The sequence below is a fragment of the Electrona antarctica genome, assembly GCF_951216825.1.
Source record: "Electrona antarctica genome assembly, chromosome: 1".
Lineage (NCBI taxonomy): Eukaryota > Metazoa > Chordata > Actinopteri > Myctophiformes > Myctophidae > Electrona > Electrona antarctica.
Window position 1 is genome coordinate 27,202,711 of NC_136806.1, and position 14,698 is coordinate 27,217,408.

General features: G+C 41.4%; 1 protein-coding gene across 3 annotated transcripts in view; it reads right to left on the reverse strand.

Moving 5' to 3' along the window:
• The window catches only part of mtus1a (microtubule associated tumor suppressor 1a), a 60,884-nt gene that overhangs the window by 27,012 nt on the left and 19,174 nt on the right, over window positions 1-14,698 (reverse strand). For all 3 annotated transcript variants that reach the window (XM_079504978.1, XM_079504979.1, XM_079504980.1), the window contains 2 exons: window positions 9,693-9,877; window positions 1,316-1,382 (listed from right to left, as the gene is read on the reverse strand). In XM_079504978.1, the coding sequence (XP_079361104.1) occupies window positions 1,316-1,382; window positions 9,693-9,877 (252 nt within the window). The remainder of the gene's footprint in view (window positions 1-1,315; window positions 1,383-9,692; window positions 9,878-14,698) is intronic.

A 14,698-nucleotide genomic window follows, 5' to 3' on the forward strand; every position in this document is an offset into this window, starting at 1 on the left:
ATAAAGGATTCTTGTATTATTCATTAACTGCAGCATAACTGACATCAACTAATATCTTTCTAGTGTGGTATATTTTCAGCGTTTTACAACCAAGCACAGGGAATTAAGTGTTAAGTAACCACTTAAACCCTCTATTCTTAGTAAGACGGACCTGAGTTACAACTGCACTTGGACCAGGGCTGTGCAAGATGTGGGTTTGCAATATGGTTGTCCCGATCGAATCGGGTGATTGGAAATCGGGTCGATCATGTCATTTTCAAATGATCAGAATCGGATCGGGAGCCAAAAAAAAGGTGATCGGGACATCCCTAGTATCAATATTATATCCATATCATTAGACTGGAAATTGTCTGTGATATTGTACGATTGTGATATGGCATAAACGTGTTTTATAAATCGGGAAAAATCTGTATCGGCAGATGCTCAAATTCAAATGATCGGAATCGGATCAGGAGCAAAAAAATGTGATCGGGACATCCCTAGTTTGCAACCATCTGGAAGTGAGGAAGCTGTGTGGAGTTAGCATTTTTACGGCATACAGTATGTACAGGGAAACATTTCGCACTCGTGGCCAGAAGTTACCGTGCTTCTGGAAGTGCGCTTCATATAGGCCCGTCAACACACCCTGGTCAAAAAACGCTCGATCCCGCAAACCGCTGGACCGATGGGTGTCCAACTTTGCATGCAAACACCCAGTAGGCCAAAAAAGAACACTCCACATTTTTCAAATTGGCCATGTTGTGTTTCCATTGTCTGCTTTACACTTTGACCTACTGTATTTAAATCTTAAAATGTAGGTCGTACCAAAGGGGGTAAAATAATCCCCCTGATTCCTTGAATCATGAACCAATCCTTTTGCATTTGCTTCAAAAGTCAATTTTAGCTACAAGATATTCACACAAATCTGTAAACATTGTTAATTTACGGATAACAAATTTGGATAAATTATATACTGTAAATGAACGACCTTTATGGAAAATACTTTTATCTAACTAGCTTTGTCTGCTATAAAAGGACAGCAGCATGCCGTTTACTGCTGTGCTGTGCCATTATGTTTGAATCATAATGAACCAGTCATACAGTTTGAATCATAATGAGCCAGTCGTACAGTTTGAATGTTTGCCTGCCCGTTGTCCAGCTCTTTCAGACTGAACTCTTTGCCAAGTGGACAATTAGGAGAAAGACAAATATCACAGATTGGCATTCTGTGTGTGTGTGTGTGTGTGTGTGTGTGTGTGTGTGTGTGTGTGTGTGTGTGTGTGTGTGTGTGTGTGTGTGTATATATATAAACAGTGACTGAGGTGACCAGACTTACCCAGCTCTCCTCGTAGGGTGACCAGCTCCTGGGACTGCTCCCTGCACTGCCTCACGGCCTCATCACGCTGGGGAACACACACAGGTTTGTATCACTATACAACTCACTATCAACTAGGGACATCAACAGTTTAGGAATGCCATTTTAAAATGTGTGGGCCTTACTCTGTAAATCTGTTTCAACCATAAAACAACCTCTTGTGAGGACCAGGAAAATGGCCCTCACAATGTCCATTTCTCAAATGCTACTATACTTGTGAGGATATTCGCCCCTCACAAGTATAGAAGTACAAGTGTAGATACATAAACACACCTCATAAATCTTGATGTTTGTTCAGTTCGGTTGAACTGCATCTTCATTGGTACATGGCAAGTTTGGCAACAGGCTTGGCTCCAAGATACCCATGTACCTGTCAAAATACTTCCTTAATGTCAACGAAGTCCACAGTCACAACAAACCACGTGCAACCCAGATTCAGCTCAAACAAGGGATTAAATTAATTTAGCTCAATGCCACTAAAATGTGGAACGCCCTACCAACAGCCATTAAGACATGTGAATCCCTTGACTCTTTCAAAAACACTATCAAAGGACACCTACGGACGGCTGCTATTTAAAACTGGCCCCCGTAAAAAAAAGTCTGAGCCTAAACATAGGCACGACAAATCACCTTTCAAATAAATGTCAGGAAATGAAGGGGAGCTGTCATGTAATGGATGTGACTGTCATTCTAATGTCTTTTCATTCTAATGTATGTGAATACAATTACAGTTTCACAAACAGGACATTGTATCAGCTGAAATCTATTTCCAATAAGCAGACAGCCTCCGTCAGACTCTTCCAAGAAATAACCTCACATTGGAAAAGAAAATTGATGTACTGTATGTCTTTAGCATATCGTTTCCTGTCTCATCACCTATCCATCTTAAATGGACCCTCTAGCCAAGTTCATCTTTCCTTCCTCTGTTCCGGTTAGCCTGCATCTCCTACTTCAGTCACACCAGATTCATTTAAACACAAAACTATACGTCTGCATAATCACACATTGTAATTCATACAGCCGCATGTGGACACAAGAGTAACGGATAAACAACCTGCCAAAAGACCACTTTAACAATTCCTTGTAGCGATAACACTTAAGAAATACGGCTGCCCTGGTCTGCGGAAACAGACCGGAGGAGAACCCAGTTTACCCTGTGTCCAGCAGCAGCGCAGGGAGCTGGAAGGCACTCTCTGCTACCTGCACAGCCCATGGTCCAGCCTCCGCCTGGGGGCTTAGGGTGCCGGGAGTTTCCTCCTCCTGGCTACGGAGGCCCAGTACGCCCAGGACCTCCTCCTCACACAAACGCCTCCTTTACACTGCTCCCACTGCATCTGAGGCTCCATCGGCAGTGCTGAGCGAGAGAGAGCCGAGTGCTTTACCGTAACGCTTTTAAAAGAGGGGGCAGCCAGGAATGCTGCAGTAGTGTGCTTAAAAAGGACAGCCTCCCTCAGCTGTAAGTCGAGAGGCGGCTACTAAAACGAAGGGGGATGAATAACGTAGAGCACTGATGGGAGCGAAGTGACCCTCCCTCCCTGGGGAGCAGATGTAGATGGTTCATTACCACATCGACCCGTCCTCCAAACCTGCACTAAAGCTTTCCTTTACAATCTGCCGTTATAGGCTCCACAAGCACAAACTCTTCAACTTTCACATTTCTGTCAACTTAAAAATATATTAGAAAACCTCACTGCAAGAGCAAAATGCTTTTGATTTTTTTTAAAGCAGATTAGAGAGGATCACTCTAAAATAACATTCAAGGAACATACAACATGTAACATGAAACAGTATAAAACTATCATGAATATTGAATACAAAATAGCTAATAGATAATCAGTAAAAATCCAGTTATGCAATAATCAAATTAAATAAATTAAATTGAAAAACAGCTGCCAAACAAGCGGTCTAAATCAAGACCATAAAAATGAGACGGACGGACGGACGGACGGACGGACGGACGGACGGACGGGGCGGCTAAATCACAAGCATAAACATGAGACGAGGGATAACGATATTATTTCTATAATAAACTATAATAGGACTATAATAAACAAGATGTGCGTGTCTTCTTGCCCGTTTTTCCAGCCTCCTCTGCCACTATAATAAACACTACAAACAGCAAATACATGGATGGTATAAAATAGTCCGATATAAAATAGATTACCTCATCTGCAAGGGAACACCAAACAAAAAACAGACAACCATCTTGATGGCCTCTTTCTCATGAGGTCAACTCTTCATTATCGCATGATTTAATATTCTGATGAAAGTCTATGTGAGCAGCATACTGTGCTCCCAATGGCCTACTGGTTAACCACTTAAGCCCTTCATACTGTGATGAATAGTGAATATAGCAGATCTACAGGCTCACAAGATCTGCTACTTTTGCTATCGTTGAAAAATCCTGGAAATATTCCCCCTATAATGACGTGCCGAATAGAGGTACGCCAGTGTTGAAGTGGTTAATTACAGTATGTATCAGACTGTATTAGTTAACACAATCCATGCCAGTACACTACAATAGAAACGCAGACCAGTGACCAGTGTTTCTAAAAAAAAAAAAAGTTAAGACACAAAATTACGTCCTGGCACAGGGGGTTATAGTGCTTGAAATGTAACCTGTCGTTCCTTGGCTTGGGTTAACTAAAGCATAACCAACCCCAATGGAAAGATGAAAATAATAATGCATTATCATTGAACCAATAGCGATACAGCTCTTCATGGCTTCCATTCAAAAGACAATACTTTCCCCCAAAAATCCTTTGCCCTCTTGTAAGAGGCTAGACGTGAGCAATTCTCTGTCAATTAACTGGGTATCTCATTTCTTAGTTGGGCTGAAAGCAATTCTCATACAGTAGTTGTGAGGAATCTCAGTCCGCTTGCGGAGGGAATATTAGTCTCCCTGATGGACTGATCGAACAAGACCTCACATCAGGTGTAGAATGACTCCATGGGCAGGTCAAGATCAATACAGACAGTCATTGATCCAGATCAGCTTTCAACATTCTAGAAACATTAAAGTCTGCACATGAAGCACAGCACGCTTACACATTATTGCACATTATTCTGTCTGTGAGATTAATTTCATTTAAAAAGAATGCATATAAACAGGTTGCAATAGAATGCATGGTCTCATCCAGACAGAGCCATGGTCCAGTGTCTGGCTGAGGTAGTAACAGTCCAAAGGGAAGCACAACACTTCTCAGGTGCAACAAATACGTACTGGAGGAAAGGAAATCCGCACAGTGCAGTGAGTGCACTCTGTAACTCAGCTCTCAGTAGAACATTTTATTTAGAGTTTCCAACAACGTTTCGACCACTGTGGGTCTTTATCAGGTCTGAGGTTCAGAACCAGCCTGGTCCAGCGGTTCTGAACCACACCAACAGCTGGGACATTCTCACACACTGATGACAAGCTCCTATTCCTGGTCTAGTGAGAGGCTACCACATTCCACTACACTATGTATACTCCAACAACACAACACAACTTCAGCACTACCACCGCAACATATTTAACACACCTAAGAACAAAATATATACACCTACAAACACCACAACATAACCGTCTGTAGTGTACTAACACCACAACTACCCTATGTTAAAGCAAACCTATTCATACTATACAATAGAGTTGTCTGGATACCATTTTTTCAGAGTACAAGTAGAAGTACTTTTTTTTAGTACTCGCCGATACAGAGTACCGATAAGAGTACTTTTTATTTTTGTTGAGTAACCACAAATTTTACCCCCTTTTTCTCGTTTATGCAGATGAACGGATCTCCGATCTACACTTGTCAGTTGTCATATATGCTTGTAGATTGGCTGTTTTTCACGATTTGCTGAGGTGTTGGTTGGTCCATCAGACTTGCTCCAGTTGCATTCGTTCAGCCTAGTGTCAATTGGATGTTTTGGTACACGGGTCAGAGTATCGGGGCCGGTTCCGAGTAAGAGTACTTGAGGGTGGTATTATCGGCCCGATACCAGTATCAGTATCGGAACAACTCTACTATAGAACAAAGCTCGAAATTTCATGTCATCTCTGTTCGAGTGCACTGTGTGGCACATGGGTGACAGCAAATTAGAATCTCTTTGTCATGACCAAGTAGTTTTGCATACAAAATTTCACATGCAGGCCATTTTTGATTACTTAATACTATACTCTCGCCCGAGTATGAGGAGTAAGGCATTTTCCTGAGAACCACCCTCAGGAATTCTTTTGAGTCTTTACCGTATGCTGGAAACACCAGCAGTGTGATGAGCATTCACATTGTTGCGTTTTTAAGTGGGCGCAGAGTTTAAATATTTCCCACTCTGGGTGTTTAGAAGCATTTTTAGGAGAGCGCCTTGTGTTTTCATCTGGGGAAAGAAAAGCTTTGGTGGACTGTTATGGACACAGTCTAGTAGCAAAATGTGCGTCTATGATCAGCATGTATGTTGTACGTGGAGTGGACTGTTGGTAATACAAATAATACATGTCTGTCCACAGCACGCCACAGGGGAGAAACCTGTTCCGTTTTTGTGGTTGAGTTCATCAATTTGAAATCACTTCCATCAAACCAGAAGGATATGAGTCAACCATCTGTGACTGGGAAGCGAGTAAAGTAAAATGACTACCGGTATGTTGAATAATGGGCTGTATTGGTGACATATGGTTGCCTTTTCCCCCACTTAAACCATATACTTAGTTGAACGGTGTCAACCAGAGGTTCTATACTAGGCCCCCTAATTTTCCCCCCTTTACATCTTCGCCAAAAATGGTCGATCTACAAGCTCACAGAGCTTGGGGCCATTTTCATTGAACATTCGCCCCCAGAACAGGGACGTAAGGGTTCCAGTGGGTACAATCTTTGTTCCATGCTGGTGTTGTACTTGTACAGTACTGCAAAATGCAACACAACAGTAGGTCTTACAACACAGTCTGCACTTTGCTCTGCATTGCTTTGCAGATTCACATAGCACTTGCTTCACGCTGATGTCTGAATGCATGGAATGTGCAATCAGGCTACAGGCAATAGTTCTAGATGTCCAAACGGGTTCCTAAACCTTTTCAGCTCGAGACCCAAAGGAGACGCTTGGATTCTCTGATGCCCTGACAACCAAACTTACAAAAATATATTTAACTAATCAATTAAGCCTCATTTAAAAAGATAGTGAAAACTACATGTGGCACACAAGCTTGTAATTTTCATTTCATTTTATAATTACGTAAAAAATAAAAATAGTCATGCCTTTTAAAAAGGGTCCTTATGTGTTTGGGTCTGGTGATGAATAGTTTAACCATTTATAAACAATAACTGAACTCAACGTGTTATTGCCATCTCAAATTGGCATCATGTTGCCCGGGTCATGTCTGGTGTGTGTCAGGAGACCAGTGATGTCAGATAAGTTCCACTGGTCTCTTGGGGGTTGGGGTGGCTGGCCGGGGGCTGGCAGACATGACGTCCACCCCAGAAACACTGTAGCACACCACATGACCACACCCAGTCTGACAGAGGACAAGTTTTAAAGAAAATGGTTAACAGGGTAAACAGCGGGGGGGAGGGGTATTTATTTTGGCAAACTAGAAGAGTTGTCTAGGTCCAGCTGCTCTTTTTTGGCGTTTAAAGAGGGTAGGGAGGAGTCCCACACTTTGATAGCTGGTGGTAAGGCATTCCGCATTTTGGTGGCATAATAGTATTATGAATTCATCCCCATGTTTGTGCCGAGGACACGTTTCTATGGAATTTGTAACCCAACAGTCTATTTAGTAGTGTCACTTTTAAAGACACAAGACTTGGATCACAACATTAAACTAAGCACTAGAGCCAGAATATACAGCTTAGAGATCTGTTCTTTAATGGTCCAAAGTCACATTGGAAAACATGGAAGGTTTTTAATACAGGATGAAGTACTGATAATCATTAATGAAAACCGTTAATCATCGATTTTAATGTCGAGATAGTAGATAGACAACAACCAAAAAGTGTGAAAACATCCCACAGGGACCATCGTCACATGAACTGGGGACACACACCAATTGCCTGGTCCAGTATGAGCAGCATTAGGCAGAATTCAGCCTATGCTTCTTAAAAAAAAAATAAGTACTGCCGTTTTACATTAAACTATTAAATGTCCAAAAGGAGACCACTTTCAGAAGTCGCTAATGAGAGCTACCACCAGCACCGGCCCCTCCTCTGCTGCCTATACTATACCAACAAAACAATAATTCTATTGCGTTATAATAGGTTTAATATTCTTATCAATATATCGCAATGAATAAGTGAGTTGTGGTCCAGCAGCGTGTGCTGTGTCCAGACGACACAAGCAGCAGCCAGTGTCTGGGCAGCAGAGCTGTCAGGTGGAGAAGGAGAAACAGACTTGTCTCTTGAAGCTTATAAACATTAAACATTTTACATGATAAATGCTCAGTCTTCATTACATTACAACATCTACATCTAGTTTAATCTTTGTTTTCAACAGTCAGTTCCATGAAGTCGTGGTCTGCAACTCCGCACCTGCCCCTCCCCACCTTTCCGTTTTTTCTTCTCATTTTTAGCAGAAAAAGCACTGTAGACCCATTTGTTTTCTACATAAAAAGCAGTTAGTGTAAACATAGCCTTAGAGTGGTGTTTTTATGGTGTGGCCAAAGGCCAACATGTATGAGAAATATGATGCAAGTGGTTAAATGGAATGGTGTGGTTAAGGTTCGGTTTAAGAATGTGAGAAGGATTTGTTGGCTAGTCCTTGGCACACACTTACTGGCAAAAATCTAACTACACCCATGAGTGAAGAGTCAAAAGCTTAACGTTGTGTCAAACAGTAACACAATTTTAGGCAGTTTGTTACAACACCAACATTGTTCTTGTGAAGCACTTTTACACTAATTTCCATTCAGCCAAATGAGACAGACCAAGACCACAATAATGTTCATGCACACAAGCAGCTCCTCAGTATGACCCGTGTGACTGCACACTTACTATCAATAGCCACAGATTGGAAAAGGAGAGACCTCTCCAGTATTACACCATGTCATGTTTTCTCCGCTTCAGGGTTTGAGTAAACAACAACCAATATGATTAGGCATAATTCAATTCCATCATATTAGGTTATGAAATATGAGCCTTTGGTTACAAAGATGAGTAACAAAGACAAGCACAGGAGTGGAACAAAGTTGCCAGCTATGGTTTGGTTGCTGATGTGATAAGCCTGGTTTTAAACAACACTCCTTCAGGGTATCCATTTCCTGGAAGCCGATCACAACATCATCACAAACAGATCCAAACAGCAAGCATCGATAAACCTTTCGATGCACTGCTCTGCACGTCAAACCTTCTACCTGAGAAACCTATAGGAACCAGGTGAGGCTATACTGATGTATCACTTTCAAACATGTTTGAAGCCTTCTTCAGAGCAGACTAAACATTTTTGTAGTCTGCTCTGAAGAAGGCAGTTTGCCGAAACGCGTTAGCGTTCTCAAATAAACATGAGAAATTGCATCTGACCCAGTCTTGCATCTTGTATTTTGGAGTGCCGCTTTTTCCACTGCCCTTTCCAAGGGCAGTTTCCAGAGGAAGCACACATGTTTTTATTTCTTTACATGGTTAAATGGGAGTTTGTCTAAATACTGAATCAAGCAACTTAAAAACTGACTGGGGTCAGGTGCACACAAAAGCCAGAGTATAAAAACCAGGTACAACTGAGAGAAACCCCTCCAATGTCAGTAACTGGTTACAAACTAATATTTTCTAACTGGTTACTAAGTAATATTTTCTAGTGTGCCAAAACAGTAATAGCACAGCTATTAAGCCAGTACGGTATATCCATTATAGTTTGAGATGCACTATATTAAGCCTACAATTTATACTCCATAGTAGGATGTTGTCACAGCCAAAATCAAACTTCTACATACAAGGATCAACACGTTGCAATGTGACATATTGTAAGCTTAAATCTTTGTTCTTTTTAAGCATGCGCCCTCTAGCCAAATAATATTTACGTGCCGGTCAGGACAGGCCCATGGCTCAAAAGTAATATCATAATGACTTGTAACTAGTTACTCTTGATTCCAAGTAATTCAACTAGTAACTCATTACTCTTGAGTAAATTGCCCAACACTGTCCAAAGTTAATATACAGTACACCCGCCGTCTCTGGCGGCGGGTGTAAATCTCAAGCTCAAACTTCCGAGCTTGTGGATCTACTTTTGATGCTTTTGTGTGATGCTGCAGTATGATCAAGTAGGGCAACAAAGTACTGCAACGATATATGTATTATTATTTTTAAATAACCCTCTAACAACAGTGCTACCGCTATGCCTTGAATCACACCACAGTCCCATTGCTTGCTCGTCATGGTCTTACCTCAGCCAGGGTTTTCTGCAGAACCACCGCCAGAGCCTCACATTGGACCTGCAGCTGCCGGTGCTGCTGGGTTTCTGCTGCAGGTACCAGGCCCACCGCCGCTCCATGACTCCGAGTCGACTTAGGCTGCTGCTGACGTAGTGGCTGCTGGCAACCGGTGGCTTTGTTGGGTCCGTTCTTGTCAACTGCAAAAGAACACGCGTTCAGGGTCGTTACTACATTCAGCATCACCACTCCCCTGTCCATGATGACCTCTGGTCCGATACCGTGCCACTACTCCGGTCCCCATACGCTCCGGACAGGGAGACGTTTACATCGGGTGTTTGCTCAATCGCAGTTTGCTCCACCACGATCGATTATGATTCACAGACCTGCTCAAATAGCGTTAATGACATTAGTCCTTCATATTTCCATCTCCTGTTGTGTGGACGGACAAGACGGCGCTGTGTTGTATTTTAGCGAGGCCGTGCCACATCAGTTTTGATTTACAGTAGCTTTATAAATGCAACACCCCCCTGCATAATAATAACCAGCTCATAGCTTCTACTAATGAACCACAAGACGCTGACAGGCGAGGATAGAGAGAGACGCCAAAGCTACAGACTGGAGTTGTGCAAGAGAGGAAAAATGAGCATGTTCATCAGCACTTTTCGCTGATACTGGAGACCTGTGGATGACATGCTAGGGAGGGTATATTCTAGTGATATACTAGTGGTTATTATGTAATGAGATGGTGAAGGTGAGCTTGGACATAGGAATAAGAGTTTTAATGAGGGAGGGAAAACAGCAGTGTTCTCAACCATGCAACACTCAAGAGATGACAGTTTATTGTTGCAATATTCATGGACAAACATCATAATAACGTTCACTGCAAACGGTGGAACGCTACCAAAGTGTGGCTCACCAGTTGGCCGGTTGAATAATCCCCCCTCATGTTTTTGCTTGACAGCAGCTCGTGTCTACAAGCCCCATGGCTTCATAACACTGGATAAAAATACTCCTCCCACACCAAGGACAGCGCTGTTCATACAGTACACACACTCTACACTATATTATATTTAGCACGCCCTTTTAAAACAGCAGTAATGAAATGGATATCAACAGCAGCATGTTCACCAGCAGTGATACCACCGCGTGCTGCTGTAAGGGCTCTGCAGCCAGAGACTGGTAACAGTGAAGGTGAAAGATATTCAGCCTTATAACCAAAATAAAGGACCATCCACGCCAAGCACTATAACTAGTTCAAAACTGTCCTCATTATAGTTGTGGTGTGGACTGTGGACAACTCCCCTCGAGTTGGAACCAAGTTTAAAACTATAAACTATAGTTTGTTGTAGCTTTTGGTGTGGGTGGCCCTTAACTTAATGCCTGTATACTTACGGCAGTTGACCAGAGTCCACCCAAGGCTCTATACTAGTTCCACTCCTTTTCTCCCTCACACTAAATGTCTTAGAACATAGCCAATCTACAAGCTCATACACACTAAACACATATTTAGAATAATATTTTATTCCTTTTCCCCCTCACCAGTTTAGTCGTTATGCCAATTGATTGCTCCCCACACACATCTGTGTGTTGACACTGCTTTTGTATCCTACTGGCTCACCTGGCAGAGAGCGCCCTTTTTTAAACAGCCTCTATGAGCTTGTATATCTGCTATTTTTACTGAATGTTTGCCCCAAAAAAGGGACAATAGCATTCAGTAGTGGTATGGGATCATGTTGTTTGTGACCGGACAGACAGATCTCTGGATAGAGGCCTGCTGGCGAGGCACGGTCGTGCCAATGGAACAACATTCCAGCACTGGCAGAGACAGAGCTACAGCGGGTGGGCAGGACACACCCATGCAATATAGCAGAGATATAATGCTGCCATTATATGGAAATAACTTTAGGACAATCCATCATATTTTAACTAGAGCTGGGACTCGATTAAAAATTGTAATCTAATTAATTAGAGGCTTTGTAATTAATTAATCTCGATTCATCGCATTTTAATCTCATATCAATATTCAACCTGAGAACAGTGAGAAACTTTTTTTTTTAATGTTTTTTTTGTATCCCAGTGAATCAATGAATAGTGACTACGGAATTCCACTCATTTTCAACATTTTACTACGTCATTAATATATCTTAGAGTAACATTATGAAGTACATCTGTGACATCACAAAGATGTACTTCATAATGTTACTGTTTTTTTTCCAGACCTCCAGTTCTAGGCAACACAGAATGGGGTGACTATTATTTCCACACGACTCCATAGAAAAATGTCGATAATTAGTGGTATATCCCTTTAAGCAATAAAAGGGATATATTTCTCCCAACAGATAAACAAGTGCAGCAAGTGCCTATATAAAGTGTCTTCAGTGTCTATATGAATAGTCAAATGTGTCCCATCCACTGAGCAAAAGCGATATGAGCGGCTTCTTCACTCATTGATTCGTTTGGGTTTGGGCTTTGTTGTTGTCTGACTGATGAAATGCTCCCAGTGAGAAACGTTCCGTGGTGAAAAAAAGGTGCGATTAAATGCGTTAATTTTTTTAACGCGTTAATTTTTCTGTAGTTAATCTCAATTAACGTGTTACAGTCCCAGCCCTCATTTGAACCACTTTAACGGCCTATAAATATATAAACAGCTACTAACAGCCAATCCATCCATCTTCACTGCTTATCCGGAATTGGGTCATGGGGGTAACAGTTCCAGAAATTTCCAGTCTTCCCTTTAACAACATTAACAACTTCCTCCTGGGGGATCCCAGGCCAGTGTGGAGCTATAATCCCCTCCCTCCATCTGGTCTCTTCCTAGTGGAACGTGCAGTGAGGACCTCGGCGAGGACCAGGGAGCTGCTCGGGAGGCATCTGTACTAGATGCCCAAACCAAGCTATTTTCAAATCATCATCTTTTACCTGGCACACCATATTTTCAGATGGGGGTCCCTGGGCAAATACAGTAGTACATATTAACTTGGGGGTCCTTGACATGAAAGTTTGAAAACTACTGTCAAGTAAAGTACCGATGCCATGATCCTCATTGGAAACGTTGGGCTAAGTCCCCATTTCCTGTCAGACTACTTTCAACTATCAATAAAGGCCAAAAAAAAAGTTCAGTCTCTAACTTTATGGGATGGACGATTCTAGTCAGAAAAATAAAAACTAGGTCTCCATTTATATCAACAAAGGGCCTGCAACTAATTCCAGGATCTTAAACAATATTGTATGCAACAATAGCTCAACTATGTAGTTAATTTTAATGACACTATGGGAAACCATTTCAGTGTGTTAGGATGCCTCCTGCTGATCAACAGTATTATAACACCGCAGTGACCTCAATACTAGCCAGAGCTGCAGACTACAGATATTCAAACAGTGATTAAAATGTCCACAAATTAAGTACAATCATGTTCAGCATCACATACAAAAAACACAAGTAAAATGTACAAGAAATTGCCATTATCCCATTTAGACTTAGTCCTGAGGTTGATTCTAAACACCTTCAAAATCCTGACCTACGGTTTCTGACAAACTTAAAATCTTTATTATCCGTCATCCATCTGTCACACAGTCGTCATCCATCCAGTCACACCCTTCCAGTCACACCCTTCAACTATATAGTTGAAGGGTATAATGTACAGAGGTGTTCCAAGTCTAAATGGGCCAAGAAACTTAGCAAATATAATTTTTGTACTTTAACAAAAATGGACATTATGCAACTCATTTATGCAGAATATATCAATAATTCACACTTCCCTCTGCCTGAATAATTCAAAATGGTCCAGAGGACAGAATGTTTCCTGTGAAGCAGGTGGCTTAGGCAGCAGGGGTCTAGTAGGCTACTGTCACAATTGTTGCATAATGGCCAGGTTGCACTTATTTGAGATAATCATAATTATTTTGCATAATCGCCATAATCCTTTCCATGTTGAAAACTGTTCATAATCATAATACATTTTCACACATTTTCAAACAAAAAAGAAATGGCAGAAACAGCAGATATGACGCGTATATTCTATATTCATATCAACAGTATGAAATGTAGAGTGAAAATTATTCTAATTCGTCATATTATCTCCCTTTATGGAGACATCTGACATCAATCATTTTGAGTTTTATGTAATTTGTTTTGCCGTGTCTGGTGTAAGGCGAGTCACATAATTTTGTAATAAGATCATCTTCTCCATTTAATTAAAAAAAACATAATTTTAACATTAATGATCCAGTGTACATTTTGTTGACTAAGGCTAAAGACTAAGTCTAAATGGTGTGTTATTCAAAAGACTAAGAGTAAATCAGAATATTGTGAAAAATTAACACTAATGATCGCAACACCTGTCATGCACTGCTTTACATCAAGCCCTTAAAGGGCAACTTCACCTGCAACCAGAGCTTATTTTAATGATGTTTAGGACACAAGAAACACTTTTTGGGTTTTTTTGTGTGTGTAATATGTTTTTCTTTTTGATATTTTAGTTATGAAGCCATGTTCATGACCAAAAACCTGTCATGAACAACCGGTCATGAACACCTCCATGCAGCCTCCCCCCTCTCCACAAGGAGGGGAAGTGCACTGAAGCAGTATGGGCATTGTAGGAATTCAGCAGTCCAGTTAAACACATTCATTATTTTTCTGCCCATAGGGTGCAAATTTCAATTTGTGCTACCATTATCTACTACAAATACTATTAACATTGAGTGACTGCAGTTTCTTCTAGCGGTGAAATGTCCCTTTAACAGTCATTTATCTTCAAGCCTTTTCTCCCCACACTACTCCTTTTAGTTCAATGGTTAGGGCTATGGTTACATTTTATTATATATACACATTTCAAAACATTTCCCCAGGGACCACCAATAATTATGCCCTGGACCACTTGTTGAGATGAAAACAGTAATCAATACGATACTGAAATAGTTTAGTGACTCCACTGGGCACGGTGCCATCTGGTGCTGTGAAGAGATATCACACCACTGCAAAGCTTGACAATCATCCACTTGTTAAAGTGCTGCAGCGG